We start from the raw sequence: 26,187 nt of genomic DNA, 5'->3' as shown, positions 1-26,187 counted from the left end.
AAGTACTCAAGAAGAAGTCTAAACCATTTAAATCTCTTTGAAGTATAAGTAAAGGTTTGGTTATACATAGACAAGTAAAGATAAACGATAAAAAGGAACAACGTTTCGGGGTCGTCATGACGCCATTATCAAGTTCGAAGTGATAGACATTATGTTAATTTTTTGGTGAACTATTTCTGACATTGACTTCAATTGTTTCTGTCACTTCGAACTTGATAATGGCGTCATGCCGACCCCGAAACGTTGTTCCTTTTTGTCGTTTATCTTTACTTGTCTTTGAAGTATAAACAAATAAATAAAAGCCTCAGTGTAGAAAAGAAAAAAAAAAACAAGAAGATTCTCTACTAGTATGCAGTAATGTATGATTCGTTAACTGGATACCAGCGAGTCCATGCAATTCAAACCGCTATAACTAAGTCCACAGTAGTAGACCATGTTATATGTCCAATATGGACTTCAGTTATTGGAAATGATTTCTTAACCAACCTTAGCGAAGGGACAAACATATTTGGTAAATTACCTGAAGTTGAAGGAGCTTGCTAGCAGTAGAATTTCGTTTTCAAATTTGTCGCCCTCGACCTGTGAACAGTGTTCGTTTTAACTCAGTTGCCCGCTTCGGTGTCGTTTACTCTTCACGGCTTGTGGCTTGGCAGTTCAGTGGTTCACCAGTGCTTTTTAAAAGCGGCATCAGTTCGGCGAAAAGAATTGACAACGGTACAGGATTAGAAGCAGAGATTTAAAAGCTGCAGGACAAGCTTGGTTTTTCGCGCCACGTGATAGAAAGTGATACGTGAATTGATGTATTATTTGCAATTCAAATAAGGCATTTATTTAAAATGCAAAGCCAGAAAAATAGCGAAGCCCTCCGCGATAGTAAGCATTGTTCCTGAACAATAGTCTACTGTTCTAATGCCAATAGACTTCTTTCATTCCTTGCACTTGTACATTTTGACGGCCGCTCGCACTTTTTGACGTTCACTCGTATCTTTTTTACCGTTGCTCGTACTATTTGACGGCTGCTGTTCCGACTGTATATTAGTAGTAAGGATAGATAATAGAAAAGAATCTATTTTGGGGTCCGGGATCGGGTGGAACACTCTTACTGACACCGTCTCTTTAATGAGCTGCCACCAATTTTTTTAGCGCTTCTTTAAACAACATTGAAGACAAGTTAATTGGAACCAATAAATAATATCAGTTAAAAAATTCACCGTTATGCCTTTATATATCATTTTGACCTATGTTCATAAGTCCTACTCGGCGTGCGGTTTTGCGTTGGTATGCATGTTTGCGTGTAATCGTAACGCTATGTGGCACCAATCAGATTGAGTGTAGTTTAGGGAGAGTAATGACAACCAATGAACGGCGTGCTTCTAACGATGACTGGTTAAGCTTAAGGTCGATGAAGGTCAAAGTTATCGACCATCTTGTAAGTGGGCGATGTTTGTGAGGGATTACGTTTCCATTCGTTTGTACATTTGCATTTTTATATTAAGGCAACAAGGTAAACCATTCTAACTTTATAAAAGAGGCAATTGCTTAAGTCTTTTCGAAAATTTAATGTCTCAGAACTTTCAACAGTATTCCATACACTGCGAGAATAAAATAAAATTAGTCATAAAACCATAGTATATACACTCTTAATTTCCTGTACTTACAGATAATTATACGCTGGGAAAGACCAGACATATAAATAATGGTTGTTGTCTTATAAAGTTAAAGAAAATTTCTCAAACATGCAACCAGGATGAATCCAAGACGCCTCCTTCTATTGATTGGGTTAAAGGTGAAGTGTCATGGGGTTTTTGAACTCTTTTGTTAAAAATAGTGAAATAAGACTTTCACTTAGCCACAAAATAATTCTAGAACAACGCCAGGAAAGAAATCAACTCAATTCTTGAAAGGAACAACTCGTGATCTGTTCTAGCGCATTTTGGAAACAAAACATCTTAACTTGAAAAATGTTAGCCTAACATTTTTCAAGTTTCAATCCATTCCGACCTACTCTGTCTCTGGCCAGAGGCACTAATCGACAATTTTATTGCAATGGAGTGATAATTTATAACAAAACTAGACAATTATTTTCTTGTTTCTGATGACAGAGACAGATTTTTGGGTTTTGAAATGGCATCAAATTCGCGTGATACTTCCCCTTTAACAAGTGGTCGTTCTTTCCTTCGTTTATGTTAAGGGTCACTTACAACGTTGACTTTTATGCAGTTCTTAAGGCGACTATAATTACGATTTCGAGTCGCCAGTCCAAACTATCTATGATTTTTGCTGCAATTTGACGGCGACTTTTTGTACTTACAAAACAATGCATCAGCGCAAAGAGAGACCCTAGATGTAGGCATAAAAAATACCAGAATTTGCTCAACCCGATTTAGCTTTTTGGGGGAGGGGGATAGCGAGGGGAAGGAGGGCAAAGGAGATGAGAACTGACTTTGAACATTCATGATCACAACTTTTTAAATATCAAAGCAAACACTACAAAAGTTAGTGACTTTCCCTAAAATTTATCTGGCAGCAGGTTGTTTGAAAATTGTTCAAGTGATTTGGCATTTTGATAGCCATGTTTTTCAAAACGCGGATTTTTATTTGTTCTCGTAACTTTGTGACTTCTTCTGAGTCAATTTGGAAGGTTTTCTGGGAGTTTCAGAGAAAACGGGAAATCCAAGATGGCGGATCCAAGATGTTGGTTGTGCACAACTAATGACGTAATTCCGATGACGTCATTGACCTTTTTCGTGGACATCGAAGGAAACAGGTTTTGACGTTCTTTAGACCCTCCAAGCTTTCAGGCCAGCATCGGGCTCAGAAATGCAAAAACAAAAAAAACAAAAAACAAAACAAAAAAGGCCAGGCTAAATAGCGTGAAGAGTTTTTCTGCTGATATTGCATGCGTTCTACACGTATAGCCGCACATTTCAAAGTCGCCATAAATAGCAGCGAAAATCACCGATATAGTTTTCAACAAGCAATTTGAAATCGCACGACAAAGCTGTTAGCAAAACTCGGGTTAAAAACTACTTGTCTAACATGGCCCGTTAAGAATTCACAAAAAGAATGTGTGCGATCTCACACCCTCCAATAAAAGTTGTGCTCATTCGAAAACTTAATACACACAAACTATCGAATGTATCGATGTTCAAGTCCAAAAATGTCACACGAAAGGCCGTAAACACAATGTGGTTGACAAATTCCATCGCTTGAATCCAGTGTCCTATGAGCTCAATCAATTCACCGTTATAATTTTCGTGGCTACCGAACACTGTCCCGACACTCTACGACCATTTTCCGAAACCTTGCAGCCGAGTTCGGCCGACCAGTCTTAGCTGAGTTGGGAGGAGATGGTGTCATTTTAATTTGACTGGCAGATGATGGAGGCGAGGGAGAAAACTGTCCCCGAGAAACACTGTTGGCATCAACGTTTGTACTCGTGAGAGTCCGGTTCGGTACAACGCCATGATGATGACGGTCGTGTGGAGTGGAGGGAGGTCTGGGTACAACGTGGGGCTCGGACCCAGTCGATACTTGTCTGTTATGAAATGAAGGTTTTTCTTCAAAAGAAAACTGTCTTTTGGAATCCGAGAGTTTTCTCTTAGGTTGCCTGTGATTGAATAGAAAAAGAGAGAAATCCTAAGAATTGAACACTTAAGGATGCGAGAACATGTCCAGAATAAAATATGAAATGCAATATAAGAAAACATGAAATGTCGCCTACACGAAAACAGAAATTCCATTTTGTCCAAACTTATATTTTTAAAACTTGTTTAAGCTCCCAAAAGGTGAGACTATCAACTGCATTAAGTTGTCTTAGAATCTTAACCGTTTTACTGCGCATTTCAATAACATACGGACTCTAAACTTGAACCCCAGCTAATGATTTGTGTATTTTACTGCCGTCAATCATAATTACGGCGACAACCGACTGACCACAAAAAATACAGAAACCGACAAAGTGGATCGAAATCCGCCAATCATAGCGCACGAGCATGACCTTTTGACCCCCTTGAGCCAAACGTCGTTGTTTTCTAAGAGGTCCGTTCTAGTGATTGACGGTTGTGAAAAGCGAAACGGTTGGTTGAATTTTGAACTTCAGAGTCCGCATGTTATTGAAAGGCGCAGTAAAATTCATTTTACATAAATTAATTAATTTGTCCAATTGTTTCACACAAAACAACTCTCTGCTTACTGCCAATTTTTGGCAACCGTATGGCGTCATAAAATCCAACATGGCGGCGAGCGGGAAAAAGGCGCGGGAAAAAAGCGAAAATAGGCGATAATCGTATCTAATTTTTAGCACACTTTCTACTTTTCAAAATTAAATTTCGAATTTAGACATTATTTGCACCAATTTAACATCATATTTGTTGTCAGAGTGGAAGTTCCCCTTTAAAGAAATCCTAAGTGTTTAGCTGTTCTTTTAGATCGATAATTAAAATTGGAAAGTCCAACTTCTTGTTCATGGTAATAGAAAACGTTCCATAAAACAGAACCTTTGTACTCAAGTGAGTCTCTCATATACCTGGTCTCAAATCTGGGTACCTACCCATGCTTTTTCCGGGGAAAATCAGTTCTAATAATTGAGAGATTTAATATTACGTTCACGGCAAGTGGCAAAAGGCAGAAATGACCACGTGACCATGTTTACCCTACATTTGCAGCTCGCCGTTTTCAGTTTCTCAGTAAAATTAAGTAGTTTTGCGTTAGCATCACAGGCCAGAACTGTTTTGCAAATATAAAGGCTTCTGGTCATAGCATTTCAATAGAGCGGTTTCCAATTGAGTGTCTTAAAACCAAAACCAGAGTAATTACTCTGGCCAATCACTACAGGTGCAACCAGCGCAATGAACCAATCAGAATTCAAAGCAAATACATGTAACCGGCGCCAAGCGCGGGAAAACACGTGCGAGCGGGGCACGATTGGTTTTGGTTTAACATCTTATTGGTTGAGAAAGTGGCGCGAGTTTTATCAACCAATCACAGAGCGTAGTAATGCAAAACAAAAACAAAAACGTAATTAATTTCGACACTCAATTGAAAACCGCTCTAAGCCTTGATAATAAACTTACTTCACTATTGGTGTGTCACTGTGGAGAAGCTCCTTTTCAAGCTTGGTTCCCAATTCACGTAAATCTTCGAAAGAAAGGGCAAAATAAAACTAAAAACCGAGCAAATCTTAGGACACCTTTTGGGCATACCGTAACGGCTGCCGCTAGTTTCGTTCGTGTTGTTAGTTTTAATTTTGTTCCAAATATTGACGTTTTTAAGGACGGTGCCTACTAATACCGAAGTATTTTTGTTCGGTTTGATGACTATGCGGGAAAAGCAGATCTAAGCAAGGGCTATTGGAATCCAAAAAGAAAATTGGGGGTAACCATGCATTTTTCAGAGATAACTAAACAATCATATCTCTGAAAAGCGCCAAAATATAAAGCAATGTATGGGATTTTTTCCTAAATTGAAGCTTAATTATCTCCGAAAAATGCATGGTTACCCCCAATTTTCTTATGAGATACCAAAAGCATTTGCTAAGTTCTGCTTTCTCCGTATAGTTTTAAACCGCGCAAAAATATTCCTGTGTTAGTAGCACCACCCATAGGAAACCCAAGCATCTTGAGATGCACAGAACGTATGCGCAGTAACAATAGTAGGCACCGTCCTTAAGCTAAATTAAAAACCAGTAAATGAAAAACGTATAATCAACAATGCTATAGCTCGTTTCAAAACGTTTTTTTTTATTCTGGTTATAAACTCCCCCGGATATAAGCCCCTCTGTTTATAAGCCCACCTAAAACCCCTAACGAAGTTGTATAAGCCCGGGGCTTATAAGCGGCAGCTTACGGCACCTCCCGCCTAGACTCAGAGCCTATGCTAGCTGTGTGTTGGGTGAAACTTTTGTACTAAACAGATACAGAGATATACATGTAGAGTTGTTGCTGATGTTGTTTGTACTAAACAGCTCTTACGCACCTCTTAGTGACGGCTCTAGGTCAGGAGTAGATGAAATGTTATCTCTGTAAGATGATTCTTCCATCAAACATTCCTGAAAAAAGTACGAGCCACTTTATAAGATGACTATACGTCCTTATTTTGTAGTAAACTCGTTTCTAGGATCGCTCCAAGGCGAGAGTTGATTTTGGAGGTGTGTGCATTCTCATTCTAATATTTTTGCGATGAACTTCACATAAGACAAGAGTACAAATAAAGATTGTTGTTGTTGTTGTTGTTGTTGTCTTTTTAAGGATCCGTGGAGAGCAGGGATGGTGCGTTGCTGAGAGCACTCGCCTCCCACCAATGTGGCCTGGATTCGATTCCCGGACTCGGCGTCATATATGGGTTGAGTTTGTTGGTTCTCATCTTTGCTCCGAGAGGTTTTTCTCCGGATACTAAGGTTTTCCCCTCTCCTCAAAAACCAACATTTCTAAATTCCAATTCGATGTGGAGAGTTTCCCCATACTGTAAAGCGCATTTCATCATCATCTCGACATGGAATTATGCGCTACAAAAATCAGTTTACAAATTGTCCACAACAAGGAAGCGGAGATAATTTGACAAAGTTACCTTCAGTTGATAAAGCGGTTAGTTTCTAAAAGAGTGATGCTGCGTTGTCGGGGTAGAGTGGAAACCAATTAGTTGGTTTTATCAACTGAGTTGATATGGTAATTTAGCCACCGTATACATATTCTATAGCTAGCCCTGACGAATGGCTAGCGCTCGAAACGTCAGCTGTGAAACCTCTCTACGGTGGCTAAATTACCTTATAAAAGTTGGCTTGAGTTGACCAAGTGAAGTGTCCGTATTTAAGGAGGTGTGTATATTACAGAAGAAGAGTTTACACAAGTTTGTCATTTGAGACAACTGAAGTGAACAGCGAACAGGTGTAATAAGCGGATGACTGATAACTATTTTCTACACCAGGCTCTTCATGTAAGCAAGTCCTCGGAGCCACACCACTTTCAGAGATTACAACATTAACAAGTTGATACAGTTCTTCATTTTATCCCGCGGCGGCGGTGGGTTGGGGGTGGGTTCGTAAAAACTCGAATAGCTTTTGGATAGTTACCTGTGCGCCCAGGCCTAAATATTTGGACACCGCATTTGAAAGGTTTTTGTTTCTATAAGAGTATGAAGAGCGTCTTATCTCGCTGTACCTGTAAAAATGCTATGTCTCCAAGAAGTCCCTCTTTCTCTTCCAACAATAGTTGCCTGCAAAATTAAAGTACCGACAGATATATATCTCCTATTGTTTCCTTTCTTTACAAGTTCTATTCATATTTTTAACTTTGTTGGAATTCTTGAAACGTTCTGTTCTGCTCTAAAGATTAAGCAGTGAAGGAACAAGCTCCAGAGGCATGCAGATCAAGTTAGTCTGCGCTAAAAACGAGAATTTTAGCTTAGTTAATCTGCTCTTTGGTAGCCAGTGTGGTTAAATGTCATGAAATTGTTATGTTTACAAAATACACCACCCAAATTCTGTGTCAGTAACCAACAGCCTGTTGAGTAACACAGCAACAGCAACATCATGACAAATAAGAAGTTAAGTCAATCTTAGACTCCCCAGCGTTAAGAGAAATTGGGGGAAACAAATAACTGCATATCACGCTGTAAATGACTTTAATTCACTTAGCCAGGTAATATGAGAATCCGCTTAAATATTGCCACATTCAAGCAACAAGTTTTTAATTTCTTAATATAATTTATGTAATTATTTACAAATCTTTCTTTAATTTGCTTTCTTTTAATTCTATGTATACATTTTAGTCTTAATCTTTGAGGTCCTTTTCGAAAACCACATTTTGTGAAAAAGTTTCCTCAATAAAGATTATTATACTATTAATTTCTCAAAAAAATCATTCAACATAGCCCCACTTGCAGACGCTCGTTTGGCTCATCGCGCAATCTTTCCTCGCCAAAAAGCATCTTTGAGCGAGGAAAGATTGCAAGAGGAGCCAAAAGAGCATCTGTGAGAGAGGCTATATTCAACAGTACTACTATTTATATGGCACACTACCTCAAATGATCAGTGATTCTGTCTATTTCAAGAGCATTCAGTTTGTCATTCATGGAGTCCAGATGATCACTGAGAGAAGAGGTACACCTGAAACACAAAATGCAATTATGCTTTAATAGACACTGTAAAAGTATATCTAATGCAGAAGAATAATTCCTCAAACTGCAGAGAAACCCCACAATCACAATGTTTTATAGTAAAATATATATAGCTCAGTTTTTTATTGCTATCAGTGCTACATCAAAATAATCACCATTAATTACTATCCTCACCTACTGCCTTCACTACTTGGTGTGGCTCTCATGGGGGTCTGACGCCCATCCCTTGAGGAATGTGCAGTTGATGGTCGGCTAGATGAGCTGGAGGGTCGTGACGCTCCTAGAAAAAGAAAACAACAACAACAACAGTCAGTCATATACTTACCTTCATATCTGTAAAGATTCAGAGAAGTGTATTAAAACTGGAGTCACACTGGTTTAATTTGATATTTTCAACTGGTCAGACTACTTACAATGCTTCCCCCCCCCCTCTCCTATGCCCCAATATAAAGACAAGAAGTATCCTTCTTGTATTTATGTCACAACCACTAGCAGTTTCTGTTATACCTGCACTGAAGATAGATGAAGTTTCTTCCGAAACAATTATTTACCCCCCAAAAAAGTTGTCAAACCTTCATATAGATATTTATAAGTTATGTGTAGTTGTAAGTTTTGTAAAAAACAGTTTATTATTAGCTAAAACAATAAAAAAAGAAGACAATGAACTGCTTAGTTGTCTGCTTTGAATGTACGTTTTTTTAGGTGTAGACAAAATGATCATTAAGTGAGACAAGTACAGTGTATGTTAGACCCCCAAATTATTCAGTATGAATTAATTATCTTCCAACATTTTGGTTTAATGATTCTTTATCTGTTTGTAGGAAGACTTAAAGAAAAAGACATTTTATAACTCATGTATTGAACTGGTTTGGTTCAAATACCTTTGTTTTCAAAGACATATTCCACAATATTTGATTCCTCTTTGCTCAAAATGGAGGATTTATTCCTAAAAGACGCAAGAAATGAAGGCAGAGTCAACAAACAGGTGATATTAAAATCTAGATTAAGAGAAGAAAAAGCAAATGGTAAAAGTTACTGTTAAGGTCAATTCTCCATGCATGGTCACCTCTATTGCATTGTTACAGAAAAAATCCATCCCCTCCCCTCAAGGAAAGCTTTTTGGTTTGGACCACCCCTACCCTGTGGAAATCTGAGTGTGAATGAATGGTCGCATATCCTTATCAGGATGTGGCAGCATGCATGGTACATGTAGCTCAGTACAGAATGCGATTCTGTGCTCATCTCCCAGCCAGCCTCATTTGTGGTGTATCCAAGCCTCTCACTTGGATGCAGTGTATAGCTTACAAACTGTGACTTTTTAGACTTCCCTCTGGCTCCCCTTTCCCCTTGGAACTTCCAATAATGTTCTTTGCAGGAGGTGTTAGTTAGTACATTGTACGGATATCTTCTGGAACGTACTACACATCAACCATTGAGGTCTACTTTTACAAACTGTAAAGGTCGCAACAAGACTATTATATACAGAAGTATAAATAATTGTATAATTAATTTAGCTGTCACTTCCTAACCTTAACATGCTGCGACATTTCAATGTTTTGCACATTAAGCTGAGAAATGACAATGAAAACTGAAACAATTTGTAACACCTTAATTTTTACATTTTTACTTATAAGTGCTTTACTAGAAATTAAGTTATCCAATCCTGCTTGTACCTGTTTTTTTCATGTATAAACTCAGGTTTGACTGTATAGTGCAATTGAATGTGTGCAGTGCAGAATAATGCCCTAACTGACTTTTGATATAACGTCAAATTCTCCTTTTGATTTAGAAGCGAATACAAGGCAATTTGGAAGGAGAATCTCACAATTTCTCAGAAGTCACTTAGGGCTTTTTTCCAGGCACCCCTTCAATTATAAATAAATAAAATAAATAAATAAATAAACACAGAGCTCTGTAGCAATTTACAGTGACCAGTGTAATCAGCAAAGTGGCTCTTCATCCACAGCTTCCTGGTCAAATTGGACATTATTTAGAAATTCATAATTAGTGCATGCTGGCCATACCTTCCTCCTTCCTCCTTTGCTCTTTGTTGCAGCATTTCTACAAACATTTTAATCTCCTTTTTGAGGTTTTCTCTTATCATCGGTGGCTCAGGAAGTGTGCTTAAATGCCTTTGTAGAGCTTGTTCTGTTGAATATCAAAATCAGTTGATGACATTAACGCCAGAACAACTTGGAAACGGATTCAAACAATGTGGATTGGTGGTCGAAAATAATCCAACCTATGACCTTCCGATAACTGGAAAAAACCATAATTCAACCATTTGGCTACAATGAACTTTTCTGAATAAATTCTCTCTCTCTCTTTCAGTATCTACCTAGTTCAGATCCCGGAGGGGGGGCAAATCATACTCGACATACTTCATTAAAGTAATTTACCTCTTTCTTCCCGTTCAGTTTCTTCCCTGTAGTCTTGCCAAATTTCAAGGAGTGTTGATACCTGTTCATGTAATGCCATTTTCAAGCTGATTAGAAAGATTCTTAGAAAAAGAATTCCCTTAAGAACCCTTTAAACACTTGACAGAAAAAAGCAGTGTGTCATAGTAGTTAGAGGTGATGACTTGTAAGCCAAAGGTCAAGTGGGTTCAAGCCGTCCCCTTTGACCTTTCACTGGATTGTTATTGAAAACATGGTATGGCTAATTTCAGCTCTGCTCAGTCCTGGGGCCTGCCCAGGCTGCATATTAAGTAGGCTATGCCAAAGATCTTTCAGCGTACTGGCACATGATTGCGGCCTTTTGCATAAAGCTACATAAGACAGAGTTTTCTAGAATTTTGATTACTTCAAATTACCTAAGCTTTTGAAAATTCCACTGTTCAAATGAACTCTTTCGTCCACAAATATCCAGATTTCTCCCCTGGTGTAGGAATACAGGAGTACAGGCAGTCAGCGCCTATGCCATTCCTGGCGTAGGAACTTTGTCAGCCACTTTGCGTGAAACTATGAAACTCTCAGTGTAATCTTCAGCATGGGATGTACATGAAAATTATGTACCTTGGGAGGTCTGCTAGGTAACTAGTAAACTAACTGGAAAACCTTTCACCAGAAGGAATGATAAACAATGATACAATACCATGTTCATTATGATTCCCAGCTGTGAATCCCAAACTCATTAGAAAGTGTGAAATATGATATCAAGCTCTAAAGAGCCACCATTCTGAACAACTATTATGAGCAGTACTTTCCTGTGGTGCTGTTTATTATGCTGTACAAGGTGGTTCTAAGTTTCGAGTCTGTGGATAATTTCCAAAAGTGCGACCATTCAAGTGAAAGCTACTGAGCAATACTTTCCTGTGGTGTTGTTTATTATGCTGCACAAGGTGGTTCTAACTGTTGAGTCTGCGGATGGCATCACTTAGCACTAAAGATTAATGAATTAAAGCTACTGAGCATTACTTTCCTGTAGTGCACCGCCATTTATTCAGCTCTAAAATAAGCTTCTAGATTTCTAGCGGCTGATTATTTTCTAGTTACTGAACTAGTTTTGCACTCTAAACGCGAGATTAAAACAGTAATCTTAAGATTAAGAAACTGACCTCGTTCTGCAAATCTAATGTTTCGTCCACTAAATCTTCTCCCAGTGCTTCCTTGATCTCTAGTCTTTCACTTTCTGGGACGATCTCTTCAATAAGTCTCCATAACGAAGGCCTACTTTCGAAAGCCTCGAGTTGCCATTCCATCGGTGGCGAATGCTCAGACATCGAACTTACGCTTTTTGAAGATTAAGATTTAAGCTTAAACTACACTCTTCAACCGCTACTCAAACAGCAAAAATTACATGAAAAGAAACTAAGGCGCATTTTTTAACACTTTCTTCTTCATCCTAGGTGCATAAAATTTATCCTAGGCTTTGTATGACTTCAGTAAAATCCAAACAACAACTTTTTCTTGAAGTCAAGGACGCCATGTTTGTTGCTCAGAGAAGACAAGCTTGGTAACCAGTGTCTCGGAACAAGAGGCTCGGCAACAAATTTCTCAAACTGGGCATGGGGACGAGCTTTATCACAAGAAAATAGTCAGTTTACTAAATTTGAGGGTTCTGTCGTTAGATTGCAACAATTTCAAAAATCGGAAAAATTAGAGACTTTGTATGCCGATTTGGTGGACACCATCTCAGAATAAGAGACATTTGCTGGAATTTGGGAATCATTTTGTCAGGTCATAGCCTGGTTTTTACGCAATGAAATATAACTTGACTTGGTTAATCTATGTGATCTTTCTGGCGATAGGTTTCATTTCTTCATGTGACAAAATAAGTTGTTTGAGCAGATTACACATTTTCGTCTCGACGCTTTATAGTTGATCTCTCGTCTGAATACAAGGAATCCATTAAGTATCTTCCTTTCAATCTCCTTTCATCTCTTTCGTGAATGTGGGTTGGTCGATTTTCAGTTGAACTTGCAACAGGGAAAGAAACCTGGGCGGCGAGACCTTATTCGTTATCGCTTAAACGAATTTAAGGAAAGTTTTAAAGATGTACTCAAAGCGGAGAGTTAATTTTAAAGCCTGGTGTTTTTCGCAGCTGTTAAAGCGTGTTGACCGGAGCAGGTTTATTTGTTATAACCTTGTATTAAATATCGCATCAATCACATCAGTCACGCCTGCCAAAATCTTGAGCCTCTTGACGGAATGGACCAATAAGCTGGGTGGCTTTAAGACCAATTTAAACCGTAAAAGGTTCTTGTGTACTCTCAAGATGACTTAACTTCCATACATAAGTTTTAAGTTGATTTGGTCTTCTCGAAATCTAGTTTATGGGCAACTATCCTAACCCGGCCCAGATTCAACACTCGTTGCGCTTATTGCGCCTTAAGAGATCTGAGTACGATATTAGTTAAGCGTTTTATTCTAAATCAAGTCAATAGTTTTACTCCTGATTCTAATAAATACGCGAGTCAGTCGGCGAAGTTTTAAAATGTCAACTTGCATTCATTGGCTTGCGTTGGGTGGTTATGCGGAACCAAAGACTCACACAGTTAAAAAAAAAAAACCTCACACAGTTGAACTTGCGCCTAAAGGACTGTAAAAAAAATTGAAATTTGAAAGCCTTTAATTAAATTTTAAATTGGCCATTGTTGTGAGAGAATCGTGTGGTACGACAGGCGTCGAAACTCAATATACACTGCCAGAAAATCACGGCTCTTTGCACAGGTGGCCGGGGATCTGGTCTCCCACTTGTGGCTGCCTGTTGAAGCGAATCCTTAAATATTAATCCCTTCAAAACCTCTTTCGAGGGAGTAAGTAGCCTTAGACATTTAAATCGAGGGCTCTATCATGAGCGAAATGAAGAAATCTGGCAGTATGTGGCGATGTTTTTGTAAACGAACCTTAGCCGTTTTAACAGTGCTATGCGCTGTTGGGGGAGTGATCTTCGTAACGGGATTTGGTAAACAGATACAGGAAGCTATAAACAAGATGACAATTGCTGAAGGCAAAACAAAGATTGAAAAGAGAAGGTACGATACAAATGATTTACAAACATAATTTACTTTAGTAAATATTTTGGATCGCCGTTTTAAAGGCATTTGTATGGGGCAAATTAAAACGTATGGTAGCAGGTTTCCCCTATAACTGATCTTCGCAAAATTGGTATGGCGGGATTGGCATAATTTTTGTCGAAGCAAAATCAGTGCGTTTGAACACTTGAATAATTTTTACAGAAACATCTTGTCATCTAGAGTAATTGATCAGTTTTAAGGCACTCCTTGGTTGTTAAATATTGATTTTGGTTTTCTTTAATGAGATCTCAAAATTCACATTCTGGCAGGCTATAGTCGAGGCCATAGTTGATGAACTAAAATCAACTTAATTAGACATTTCAGTAATTATTAAGGAGTTGGAGACAATATCTACCTAAACGAGATAATGTGGAGTTCACGTGTTTTCTCCGGCCTGGCCCAATACTAAGGGTAATTTGACGAAAACTGAGCAGCCAACTTTATTCTAATTAAGTTATTGAATTCTTGAAAACATAAGGGTGTTTTGACGAGAACCGCAATAGAAGAGAGTAAATAGACGACGCAGAACATTCGATTCAACTGAACATTTAACTTAGGCGTCAACTTAATAATAGTCACATCAAAAACACAATTAAAAAACCAAACAACTGGCTTAAACAACATGTACATCAGAAAATACGGCTCTAGATACAGTTGTAAATCAGGGACGGAGAAGAAGAACTAGACTGAGAAGAACTAGAAATTTGAAATACGCGCCGGTTTCGGGCAGCCAGCACTCGTGTCATCTGTTGTATGTATATACGTATATATATATTTGCTATTGTAATAATTATGGGGTGAAATAAAGTATTGTTGTTGTTGTTGTTGTTGTGAGAGGCTTACTGAAGGGAAGAAGTTATCATATAACAATGTTAAGCATTTTACCCGTTAGATTAAACTGAAAATTCTGATGATGATTATAAGCAGGTAAAATGAAACTTTCGCAGCTTTAGCTTAATGTGGACACCAAGATAAAAATGCAATAAAATTTGCTTGTAAGTTTTGGAACAGGAAATTTAATTTACATTACGTGAAACGTTTGAGTAACGTAAGCGTTCGCCCAGCAGAAGGTTTGACGAAAATAAAATCCCTGGCTTTCACCCGACAACAAGGAATTTTAGGACTGCAAAAACCATACTCATTTGTTTGTTTGTTTGTTTGTTTGCAAAGATTTTAAAAGTATCTATCGCCTTCTCAATGGCGTTGGTTTTAGATAGTCCCACTTTAACATTTTTGATCTAAAGACTTAAGTAAGAACGTACCACCCGTTGACAAAATAAAAGGGAACCATAGAAAAGGACTTCCGAGTAGCCTTCATTCTTCATTCTTCTCTTCTTCTAAACTGAAGACTGTTTGTTCCTTTTTCAGTCCACCTCTTGGAAAACCCTCGGAACCCCTCGAGTTTAAAACCGCAGCCGTGTCAGCTGACTACAAAACGTGCTCAGAATACGGCGTTAACGTTTTAAGAGATCAAAACGGGAACGCGTTAGACGCCGCCATTGCAACTGCTCTGTGTGTTGGTGTGGTGAATGCGCATTCAGCCGGCATCGGTGGAGGAGGCTTTATGATCATTTATAACAAGACAAGAGGTAACCTTGTACCCAGATCTCCGACGGTCAGGCGAAAGAGAAATCGTTGCCAAGGGCGATTTTTATTCGACCAAAAATTCCGAAAATTCCGGGTGATGAATCGAATGGAACAAAAATTTCGGAATTTTGGTCTTACCTCGCGAGGTTATCCTAACGTTTTAAATCAGAACAACTAGAACGTTCCATTCCAACCGTCCATTTCCATTCGGGACAAGGTTTCTTGACGAAAGGTGATTGTGCTATCGATCGGTTTCCGTAGAAAAATCGCAAATGGAACAGGTTTGTTTTCAAGCCACTTGGGGCTAACCGGAAAATATTGCTCCATTCGGCACCTACATCCCGCTTGGTCGGTCAAGAAAAAAGTCCTGTACCGTTCAAACCATCTTGCGTCAGTCGGCATTTTGGTTACCATGCCATCTTGTCTTCGCATGTGAACGTTAATTTCGATTCATTGAATCGGTTTAGAATATAAGTAATGGAGTAACATTTTGTTTCTCGTTGGATTATCTGCAGGTGAAACAACGGCGATCAACTTTAGAGAAACCGTAGCCAAGGAAGAAAAGGCTACTACAATGAAGGAGTTTCAACATCTTATGTTTAAATGGAAAGAGAGAGGTAAAGGCAATGGATATATAACAACGCTCAGCGGTGCATGGTCACCCTTTAGGATTTCATCCAGACTCAAAAGTTAGAACTACCATGTACAGCGTAATAAATAGCACCACAGGAAAGTACTGCTCAGTAGCTTTCATTTGAATGGTCACACTTTAGGATTTCATCCACAGACTCAAAGTTAGAACCACCTTGTACAGCATAATAAATAGCAACACAGGAAAGAACTGCTCAGTAGAACACCAACTGCGAAAGAGCGCCCACCATACGTTTTCACGTTAAACTTTGGTTTGTAAAGCAAATTCTTAATTACTCCCAGAACGAGGAGCTCTTGGTGGATTCTGACTGGTTAATAGATCAGTAATATAGCATGGCGCTGAGACATTAAGCGCTGTAAAAGTGATCAAGAGAATCTTAAAACTTATGCGCTGTTTAAATCGTAACCGCTGAGTTTGTTAACCACTGCAGAAGAGAGAACTAACAACCCTGGCGAAGGAGAGTTTATTGGAGTTCCTGGAGAGCTGCGTGGATTTGAAACAGCATGGAAAAGATACGGTAGCTTAGCCTGGAAAGACCTGTTTGGACCTGCTATTGAGATCGCCACTGAAGGCTTTATGGCGACTCCAGCCTTAATAGCTGCAGTGGAAAAGAATGGTCCAAACGTTACCAATGATCCTGGATTGAGGTTAGAAATACCGCACAGGCTGCATTAATACCCTCCCCCCTTCGTGGGAATTGTTTATTTTCAGTTCTCAAGAAGGGGCTAACAAAGAGAAGGAATTTAGTAAGGCGAGGGGGGAGGGGGGAGGGAGGTTCAGTGTTGAGGGTTCCACGAGGGACCAACAAGACAGTAGAGAAGGAAAGTAGATATCAGGGAACTACTTCGAAAAGGGGAAAGGGGACATTCAGATTTTTAGAAAGATCTCTTGTTAGAACTCTCCGTTACAAGGAATTTTACCGAATATGAAGCACGCGAACTACTCTTTGAGGAGAGATACTTTTATGTACCTTAAGTTAAACGCTGGACGCTTCAAACTATCGTTTGTTAATAGACTCGTATTTCAGTATGTCTTTGAGAACTCGTAAAAAATAATAGATGAGGTAGGTAGGCTTCGGATTTTTATACATTTTGATATATTTTAATGTATTTTTATTGTTATTGTTTGTAACTTTAAGATATGTATTTTCATCTTTTGAAGATATTAAAGACAAGAAACTAAATACTAAAGACATGTTGTAAATTTCCACTGAGGTATCATAACAGGTTCAAATATACATGAAAAACAGTTTAACTTAGTTACTGCACCTTGTATAAAAATCTCCTTCAGTCGCCGGCTAAAATCGGCTCCAAATCGCCTAAAGTCACTTAAAATCGCTTCAATTCTACGGCGTGCTTTGCTTAAGTCGTCTTAATTCGCCCAAAGTTAAAGACAAATATGTCTTTAAAACGACACAGAATGACCTGGCAACACACGAGACAGCATATTTAGTATTTTGCTTAAATTTTCACGTCAGGGGCCCTTGTTTAAATGTCCAACCAGTTACTGACAACAGTTATGGTGACTAAATAGCGTTGTTGTCTTTTTCAGGGAGTTGTTCCAACCAAATGGTCAATTTATTAAGGACGGTGATCTAATAAAGCGAACCAAGTATGGAAAAACACTTCAAAAGATTGCTGAGGGCGGTCCTGGTATTTTTTACGAGGGAAAAATGGCAGAACAGGTGATCAAATAAACTAGCCTTACTATATGTACTCAGTTACCAATTCCGTTTTCAATGGATTTTGTGAATGTTGTGTTATAGGTTTAACAAATCGACGGCAGTTTTCTATGGTCTATACTATTTTATTAAAAACTGGATCATTGTATAATGCAATTCCAGGGATTTGATTGGCTTCAGCGGCCATGGTATATGAGCCATTATATATGACCGTTAAAATGTTCTTCTGGTTGTTCTTTCTAAGCGAAGCCAGCAATTAAAGATTTAACAATATTTCTTGATTGCTTTTAATAAAACTATTATTCCACTCGCGCTTATTGGATATGATTATAGCCATAACTCGACGCTTCGCGCCTCGTTGGCTATCTATCATCTCATATCCAGCACGCGCTCGTGGAATAATTGTTAAATATGAAACATGGAAAAAGTACGAGCGGAATTGGTTATAATTTCCATTGAGAAAGCGCGCGCGTTACACCTGATGTCATTCTTGTCTGTTTTCAATTGAGTGTCGAAAGTAATTTGCGTTTGCTTCGGTTTGCTATACTGCGTTCCGTGATTGGTTAAATAAACTCGTGTCACTGTTTCACCAGATCAGAAGCAAAACCAAAACCAATCGTGCCTCGCTCGCACGCGTTTTCCCGCGCTTGGCCCCGATAAAATGTATTTGCCTTGAGTTCTGATTGGTTCATTGCGCTGTTTGCGTCCGTTATAATTGTTCAGAGAAATTACTTTGGTTTTGAATTCACGACTGTCAATTGACAACCGCTGTATGACTTTTTGAATTCCTAAAGGTGGTAAAAGACCTAAGATCTGTAGGCTCAAGGATTTCTCTGAACGACATGAGAAATTACAAAGCAACCGAATACAAGGCATTAGAAGCTGAGCTCCCTGGAGTGAAAGGATACAAGATGCTTACTGTCCCACCCCCTGCTGGTGGAGTGGCCATAATAAACATTTTGAACATTCTCAAAGGTGAGTTTGCTTTAAATTGTTTTTAAATTACGACATTCTGGACTGTGGTTTGAAGGTTAGCCTTTTTACAAATCGATAGACATCTTATACGGAGTTAGTAACGGTATAGTAACTGCACTGAAAATTCAAAAGATTTGTTTTAGCGCTAAAATTGGGGCCGTTTCGTTGAGTGCTGTTTTGAGGGCTAATTTGGATTGCCTAAATCAGGACCAAAATAACCCAATCTCAAGTGCTGAAATGCACATACTTAAGGGCCAAAAAGTGTCCCAGAGTAGGTTGAAATGTTGGCTGAAATAGGTCCATTTTACCCCAAATTGCGACCAAAATGGCTACAAGGTTGAATTTACGCTGTGTATAAAATATTTATTCTGTTGGATCGAGCGAAAATAAGGGGACAGAGAAGGGAAACTTGGGGCGTTGGCTGGGATATATGAATTTCACTTAATTTATTTTTAGACATTGTCCAAACGGAAGTAAGTTTCCCGAGACGTCCGCAAACGGTCAGTGTGACGTCAGGGGAAATCCTCCGGTCGTGTCAACGTTGCATTGTGTAATGGCGGCTGTTGAATGTATGGCTTCTCTTAAGTGACAGTTACAGGTGCCTAGATACGTTTGCGGACGTCTCGAGAAACAGACTTCCGTTTTCACGACGCCTAAAAATAGCTTAAGGACGGTGCCTACTAATACCGAAGGAATTTTGCACAGTTTATGACAAGCGGGAAAAGCAGAATTTAGCAAGGGCTATTGGAATCCAAACAGAAAATTGGGGGTAACCACGCATGATAATTAAACGATTAAGGCGTAAAATACAAAGCAACGTAGGGCGTTTTTTTTTTTCCAAATTGAAGCTGTATTATCTCTGAAAAATGCATTGTTACCCCCAATTTTCTTTTTGGATACCAAGAGCGCTTGCTGAGTTCTGCTGTCTCAGCATAGTTTTAAACCGCGCAAAAATATCCCTGTATTAGTAGGCACCACCCGTAGGAAACCCGAGTATCTCGAGATGCGCAGAACGTATGCGCAGTAACACAAGTACGCACCGTCCTTTAGTGAAATTCACTGTCCTCTTATTGTCTGTTGGTTGGATAAACCGTTCTCGTGTGTTGGAATAGGGTTCAACTTCGGTCCAGAAGACATAAAGAAGCGACCAATCTTGACATACCATCGTATGATCGAAGCATTTAACTTCGCGGCCGCCAAGGAAACATACCTCACAGATCCTGGCTTCGACAGCAAAGTAGATCAGGTACCAACTTCAAGTTTTTACTGTACATTTTGCTTCCTCGAACACGAAACTTTACTCCACGCTGTCTCTGTCTCTGGGTCATTAGGAGTTTAAAGTGCTACCAGTAGAAACAACAACAAACAAAAACAACAACAACAAAATACAAGAACAAAACAACAACGACAAAAAAACAAAAAACAAAACAAAACAAAAAGGGGGGGGGGGAGGGTATGGAGAAATACTTCTAATTGTTTTGGAGAGAACATGGCTAAGGACCTGGATATGTGGGTTACTTGGAGATTGTGTGTAATCTTACCTTGTCTGATTACGGATTAGTGAAAAATGACAAGAAATAGGATTAATGTTAGCATGCCATTCAGGGAGATTAGCAATTAATACTATTATTTGCATAATGCTAAACCAATATGATTACAACACCTTATTAATTCCTGTAAAATTATTCTGTAAAATCAAAAGCTCTGTTTTATCCCCTAGTTTCGAGTCGACTTGATGAGTACATACAGCGCTATTTTGAGGGATAGTTTCTCTCTCTGAAATGCCTCTAGGGCTACAATGAGCCTCAAGGGGGACGCAATCGTTTTTTTAGGGCTAATTTGATTCTCTTAACTAAGGGCCAAAATAGTTCCATCACCCAAGGAGTAAGGCGAGTCTCAGAGTGGGCTAAGATGATCTTTGATAACGCCATTATACACAGATTGTAACCAAAACAGTCCTACAAGGGGTGAATCAGCCTCTGAGTTACCAGAGCCAAATCGGCCATTTCCGAGTTGCATTGAGCCTCATTATGAAAGCGAGGGTAAGTGTTAACCTCTTCTTATGAAAATTTGTTTTCATTCATATTCATTCATATGCAAAGAAAACTAATTTCATATGAAAAGCTTTGCAGTGAACCTCGCTAATGAGGTTAACAGCTCGGAAAAGGCCTGGCTATTGGTAGTTTGGAGATACAAAACAGAACTTGGCATTTACACTATAAAATATCTAAGCGTTTGACTTTCCTCATCAATGCTGTAATATAGGTGGTCAACGACATGGTGAATCCTGAGAAGGGAGAAGAGCTTCGCAAGTTAATAGACGATAAAACACATCCATTTGATTATTATGGCCCAATAAACTATCACATTGACGTCACAGACGGCACCACTCACTTATCTGTGCTGGACAAAGAAGGAAATGCTGTTGCCCTGACAACGTCAATCAATAAGTAGTGAGTATTTTAACGATTTTATAGCAAATTTGTGTCTATATCCCATTTAGTCACGTCGAAGAAAATTTAAGCCCCAGAGAAACTTTCATGTACAACCAAAACCAAAGTAATTACTCTTTGAAATCACAACAGATGTAAACAGCGAAATACACCAATCAGAGCTCAAAGCAAATACAAGTAACCGGCGCCGAGCGCGGGAAAACGCGTGCGAGCGAGGCACAATTGGCTTTGGCATGGCTTCTCATTGGTTGAGAAAGTGGTGCGAGTTTTCCCAACCAATCAGAGCGCAGTAAAGCAAACCCGAAGCAAACGCAAATTTACTCTCGATATTTAACTAAAGACCGCCATAACCACACAAACTGAAAAAGTAACACACTTTAATTTAAAGGATGCGTTGCGTAAAGTTTGAACAGAGTGCAGACTGGTTAATTTATTAATTACATGAGACTTGAACTTTGTTAAACGCAACTAAAATGGCAACGTGCCGATATGTAAATTAGTTCCTAATAACTCCGTTTCCTCTTCCTCTTTCCCTGGCGTACGAGGACTGCAAAAGCGTAAAAGCGTAGGGGTACATTTGCTGAAGTTTTGAACTCATCGCCAGCTTTTCATTTAGGCGTCTATCAGGTTGTGAAGTTTTTCAGTATAGAACTCAACAGTGGAATTTACATTTCTTGGAATTGCCATAAAGTGTGACGATTCAAACGAATTCAAAGCTACTGAATATAATTGGGGGAGCAGGGATGGCGTAGTGGTGAGAGTACTTGCCTCCCACCAATGTGGCACAGGTTCTATTCTCGGACTCGGCGTCATATGTTGGTTGAGTTTGTTGTTGGTTCTCGTCCTTGCTCCGAGAGGTTTTTCTCCGGGTACTCCGGTTTTCTCCTCTCCTCAAAAACCAACAATTCCAAATTCCAATTCCATCTGGATTATTGGCAAGCACTTTATCATGACCTCTGGCTCGGGAGACTGCGCAAGCACTCCCCGTGTTAATGACATTAAATTTGATTATTTAATTATTTATTATTTATACCTTCCTGTGGTGCTAATTTTACACGACCTCACAAAAGCAAATTTGGCAATTTCTCCAGTTTTGAATAAATGCATTTTTTTCTTTTTCCCCTTTTTGCAGCTTTGGTTCAAAAATGCGCAGCCCGGAACTGGGAATTATCTACAACGATCAACTGTGGGATGCCGTGAACCTTTGGGTAAATGAATTTCAACTGGAGGTGGACTCCTTGAAGCCCCGTAAGAGACCCATGTCACTTGCGTCCCCGTCCATAATCTTAGATGAAAGTGGAAACGTAAAGATGGTGATTGGAGCGGCTGGAGGAAAATACATCGCCACTGCTTTGTCACAGGTTACAACCTTATTATCACCTTTCCATCCTTCTCTAAAGTGCTTTGTATCAAAATTCTGATGCGAAAACGTATGAAAAATGCTGCACTGTTTGGTACAAGCATTCTGAGAAAGTTTGGAGACTAAAGGGATACTATCACCTATTTTTATCGTCACTTTGAACATCCAAAACCATATATCTGTAGGTATAAATGGGGACGTTAAAATTAGTCTTTTTTGTCAACGATTAATCTACTAGTACACAGAAGCTAGTATTAGTTATCTTTGGATGCAAATGGCTAAGAATGAAATGGTTACAACTTGAAAAAGTTGGCCAAGCTTTTAAAGGGAACCTCCACTCCGACAACAAATTGACGGTAAATTGTTCTGAAATAGTATCTAAACTCTAAATTTTAATTTGAAAAGTAGAAGTGACATTTAAGTGTGCTAAAAGTTAGATATTTTTTCGATTTTAATTTTCCTGGGTGCCGCCATTTTGGATTTTATGACATCATACGGTTGCCGCTATTGTCAGTAAGCAGAAGTTCTTTTGTGTGAGCAACCGTATTGAGTCATGAAATCCACCATGGCGGCGCCCGGGAAATCTAAAATGACAAATAGGCGATAATCAAATTCTGTTTTGTCCAACACGGAAATACTATTTCCATGTTTTCCAACAAAATTTGAACTTACATTGTATTTTCAACAATTTAACGTTAATTTATTTCAAGCGTGGAAGTTTCCTTTAAAAGTTCCTGCCTTGTATATTGAAAAAATCGCTAAAATTGTTCCTGTGGTCTGTTCTTCCTTCAAGTAAATCACTCCATATTTTTTTCAGTTTGTGATCTGAGAGCAATTCTATACTTGAAGAAGAGGCGTTTTAGCTCAAGAATTTAAATAGTTTTGATGAAAAATAGCAAAATCTCTCCGAACTCAGTCTGGATATATGAGAATGATGTATTATTTAACAAGTGACAAAGGCTTAAAAATCTGATGATCTCCTATAAGGAGTCGAACCTAAGACCTTCTTATTACTATTTCGGATGCTCTACTTCTGAGCTACAGGAGACTCGTGGGAGCTAAGGCCATTAAACTAGGTTCATGGGACAAACATCCTGCATACTGGTAGGATTGGAATGTCATGTCACCTTGTAGTTATTACTTCTGATCTGCTATTGGGTAACAGATAACAGACTTATGTAAAGCTTATTTATTAAGACCATTTTTTCCTGTAACCTTTCTTTTTGCAGGTCTTGATGAATTATTTCTGGTTCGGAGACAGTCTAAAGGATGCTGTATCTAAACCGCGTCTTCACAGTCAGCTCTTTCCCAACTATGTCTTGGTTGAACCAAACTTTCCAAAGAAAATCATCAAAGGACTGAGAAGATACGGACACAAGCGCATCACTAATGATACCACATTATTTACTGGTAAATAAGTCCTTTATGAAGGAAATAAAGGGAGATGTAAAGAATCGACCATAAGAGGACACAGAAAAAATCTGAGCCCAAGATGGGATTCCAACCCACGACCCTCCGTATTCTAGATCGGATGCTTTAACCTCTGAGCTACTGAGGACTGAGGACTACTGAGTCCTTTGTTCAGTTTTTTCTCTATTTCAGACAAATTATGTCACAAAGTCATAGAGTGCTTTCCATTTGCCAGAGCTGGCCGTTGAGTCTGTAATTCAAATGCGTCATTTTGAAGGGATGGCAGGCTGCAAACGCTAAAAAAAAATCACTCCGAAAATGGTACACGCTATTTTGAACATTCAATGGACCAATATAAGACTTATCCTTCAAATTGGTGCATTCCGTATGCAAACTGACCACGATCTGGCCGGCCAGTTAACGCCCTAACCTTTATAACAAAGTTGAGCATTCGAGTTGATCAAGAGGCTCATATTTTGAAAGGTCCAAAATTACAGGGAAATATGCATAGGAGCGACTACACTCACAATTTTTTCTGAAAGGAAGCCAAACAAACAAAAAAGACTTCCAACGTAACGCAATACCTTTGCGAGAAAAATTGCAGACAATTTTGAGAGTAATCGGAACTAGTAATCGGAAGGTCTTAGGTTCGACTCCTGATAGGAGCACTCGGATTTCTTTTTCTGTAGTATGCCTGTGTCTTTTACTGATTAACTACATCATTTTGAGAGTGTAACACTGGCCCAATTTCGCAACTTACTAAACATCCTGTTGTAAGTTACAGAAAACCTAAAAAGTTTCTACTTTTCGCAACGTTAGCAGACAAGTTGCAGTGAAACGCATTCTGTATGTTGTTTCACTCTATTATCGCCATCGTCAGGTTGGTTGTTGTACGCTGCCGGAAAAATTAGGTGGTGTACGGACTTCACGCATTTGACGCAGAAAACTGAGTTGAAAGATAAAGGTACACAACAGTGATATGATAAAGCCCTTTTACCATGTATTGAAAAGATTGATCCGTTTATTGTTTAGGAACACCAACACAAATAATGGGCGTGGTTCAACTAGTCGTACGAGAAGACGACGGAAATCTACTGGCACTAGCAGATTATCGCAAAGGAGGAGTTGCGGCAGGATACCGCTGACCTCAAACATTGAAGGTACACTAAAAAAGGAATTGTCCTCAAGTTTTCAAAACGCATTCGTCAGCAGCGAGTGGAATAATGTCTCTTTTTATTAGTCCGTTTCTGTACTATGTTCTCGATCCTTTGCCATACCATTTTATTGTCACAGTTTCTTAACTGAGTAAGTAATTTTGTGCTTAAACTGTACATTAAGATACCAAATGTCAGTCCATGTCGATTGGCAATTTTAAAACAAAGATGTAACTCTAACCTTAGGAGTAATTTTATTCTATTTTACCATTTTATTGAACTTTGAACTTTTAAACTTGTGGATTTCAAAGACTCTTTATTAATGTGTGATATTGCTACAATTTTTTTTGAATTTTAATTAATTTATTTCAGGACCTCCCTGAGAAACACCATTATTATGTGCAGTTGGTAAACGTATGGATGCTAAAATAGAACCACATAGGGCGCGCAGCGTAACCTATGCGATCTGAAGGAGCAATAAAAAGAAAACTACTGAGTTAAAAAAAAATTGGCAATAAAAGATAAAAATCTAATAGACAATTTAAAGCTCTCTGACTAATACTAAAACAATATTGAGCTCCTATGCTTTTCCCTTAGGGACAGTCGAGTGACTGTAGCTAGCTTTGAAAGTTTTCACTATGTTGAGGGAGCACGAGATGGTGGCCTTCTGAATCATTCTCAATTCATCATCATCATCATCATCATCATCATCATCATCTTTATTATTATTATTATTATTATTATTATTATTATTATTATTATTATTATTATTATTATTATTATTATTTAACCTAAAAATGTTTTTTTGGTTTTCATTCAACAGATATGTCATTTCAAAAAGCATTAGGAGACTATATAGATGGACAATAAGCCATAGATATAAGTTGCTTTTACACAAGAACAGGACGCTGAGGTGAAATTAGATGAACAAGCTAACATCACTTACAGTCGGCATATGGAAAAGCATGCACATAGAGGTTTACAATTTGTAACCAGCTTGTGCTCATTTACCTATTAACAGGAATGTGGCATTTTACTTTATTTACATTGAATCATAAAATCTTAACCCAAAAGAAGGTAGAATACTGAAGAAACCTTTGATTAAAGGCATGTAAAAAGTGTTATATTTTTTAACTCGATGTTAAGAAATAAGCTACGTTACCGCCATAGCCTAACAATGTAATTTTTTAATTTTCTTACCCAAGCCTAAATAAAAATGCCTTTTTGTGCTATATCAACGTTTTTATACCTGAGTTCATTATATACCGGCTAACAGGCGTCA

At 38.6% G+C, this 26,187-nt stretch overlaps 2 protein-coding genes and 1 long non-coding RNA gene across 5 annotated transcripts in view; 1 reads left to right on the top strand and 2 right to left on the bottom strand.

Annotated features, from left to right (window-relative positions):
- LOC146468642 (uncharacterized) overlaps positions 1 to 26,187 on the bottom strand; it is a 132,687-nt gene that overhangs the window by 70,870 nt on the left and 35,630 nt on the right. The window lies entirely within an intron of this gene.
- On the bottom strand, positions 2,872 to 12,062 carry LOC146468645 (coiled-coil domain-containing protein 24-like). Of its 2 annotated transcripts, none has more exons than XM_085124404.1 (10): positions 11,672 to 12,062; positions 10,515 to 10,575; positions 10,140 to 10,263; positions 8,997 to 9,061; positions 8,290 to 8,395; positions 8,018 to 8,104; positions 7,158 to 7,212; positions 5,977 to 6,049; positions 5,076 to 5,139; positions 2,872 to 3,610 (listed from the first exon to the last, which is right to left on the bottom strand). In XM_085124404.1, exons 1-10 carry the CDS (start codon positions 11,834 to 11,836, stop codon positions 3,262 to 3,264), a joined length of 1,149 nt encoding a protein of 382 aa, XP_084980530.1. In that variant the 5' UTR covers positions 11,837 to 12,062; the 3' UTR covers positions 2,872 to 3,261. The 2 variants fall into 2 exon arrangements, with proteins under 2 accessions (XP_084980530.1, XP_084980531.1); XM_085124405.1 differs by having other exon boundaries at positions 3,129 to 3,610; positions 8,290 to 8,392; positions 11,672 to 11,985.
- LOC146468644 (glutathione hydrolase 1 proenzyme-like) lies at positions 13,281 to 26,137 on the top strand. 2 transcript variants are annotated; one of them, XM_085124380.1, is made up of 12 exons: positions 13,281 to 13,591; positions 15,002 to 15,222; positions 15,736 to 15,837; positions 16,303 to 16,519; positions 17,424 to 17,556; positions 18,348 to 18,528; positions 19,641 to 19,774; positions 20,794 to 20,981; positions 22,114 to 22,342; positions 23,571 to 23,751; positions 24,784 to 24,911; positions 25,729 to 26,137. In XM_085124380.1, the coding sequence occupies exons 1-11, from the start codon at positions 13,410 to 13,412 to the stop codon at positions 24,894 to 24,896; spliced, it is 1,881 nt and encodes a 626-aa protein (XP_084980506.1). In that variant the 5' UTR covers positions 13,281 to 13,409; the 3' UTR covers positions 24,897 to 24,911; positions 25,729 to 26,137. The 2 variants fall into 2 exon arrangements, with proteins under 2 accessions (XP_084980506.1, XP_084980505.1); XM_085124379.1 differs by having other exon boundaries at positions 13,348 to 13,591; positions 24,784 to 24,930; positions 25,747 to 26,137.

The sequence above is a fragment of the Pavona decussata genome, unplaced genomic scaffold (genome assembly GCF_977016875.1).
Source record: "Pavona decussata unplaced genomic scaffold, jaPavDecu1.1 SCAFFOLD_130, whole genome shotgun sequence".
In the NCBI taxonomy this organism is placed as follows: domain Eukaryota; kingdom Metazoa; phylum Cnidaria; class Anthozoa; order Scleractinia; family Agariciidae; genus Pavona; species Pavona decussata.
The sequence above is the reverse complement of the archived record's forward strand: the minus strand, read 5'-3'. Positions and strand labels throughout refer to the sequence as shown.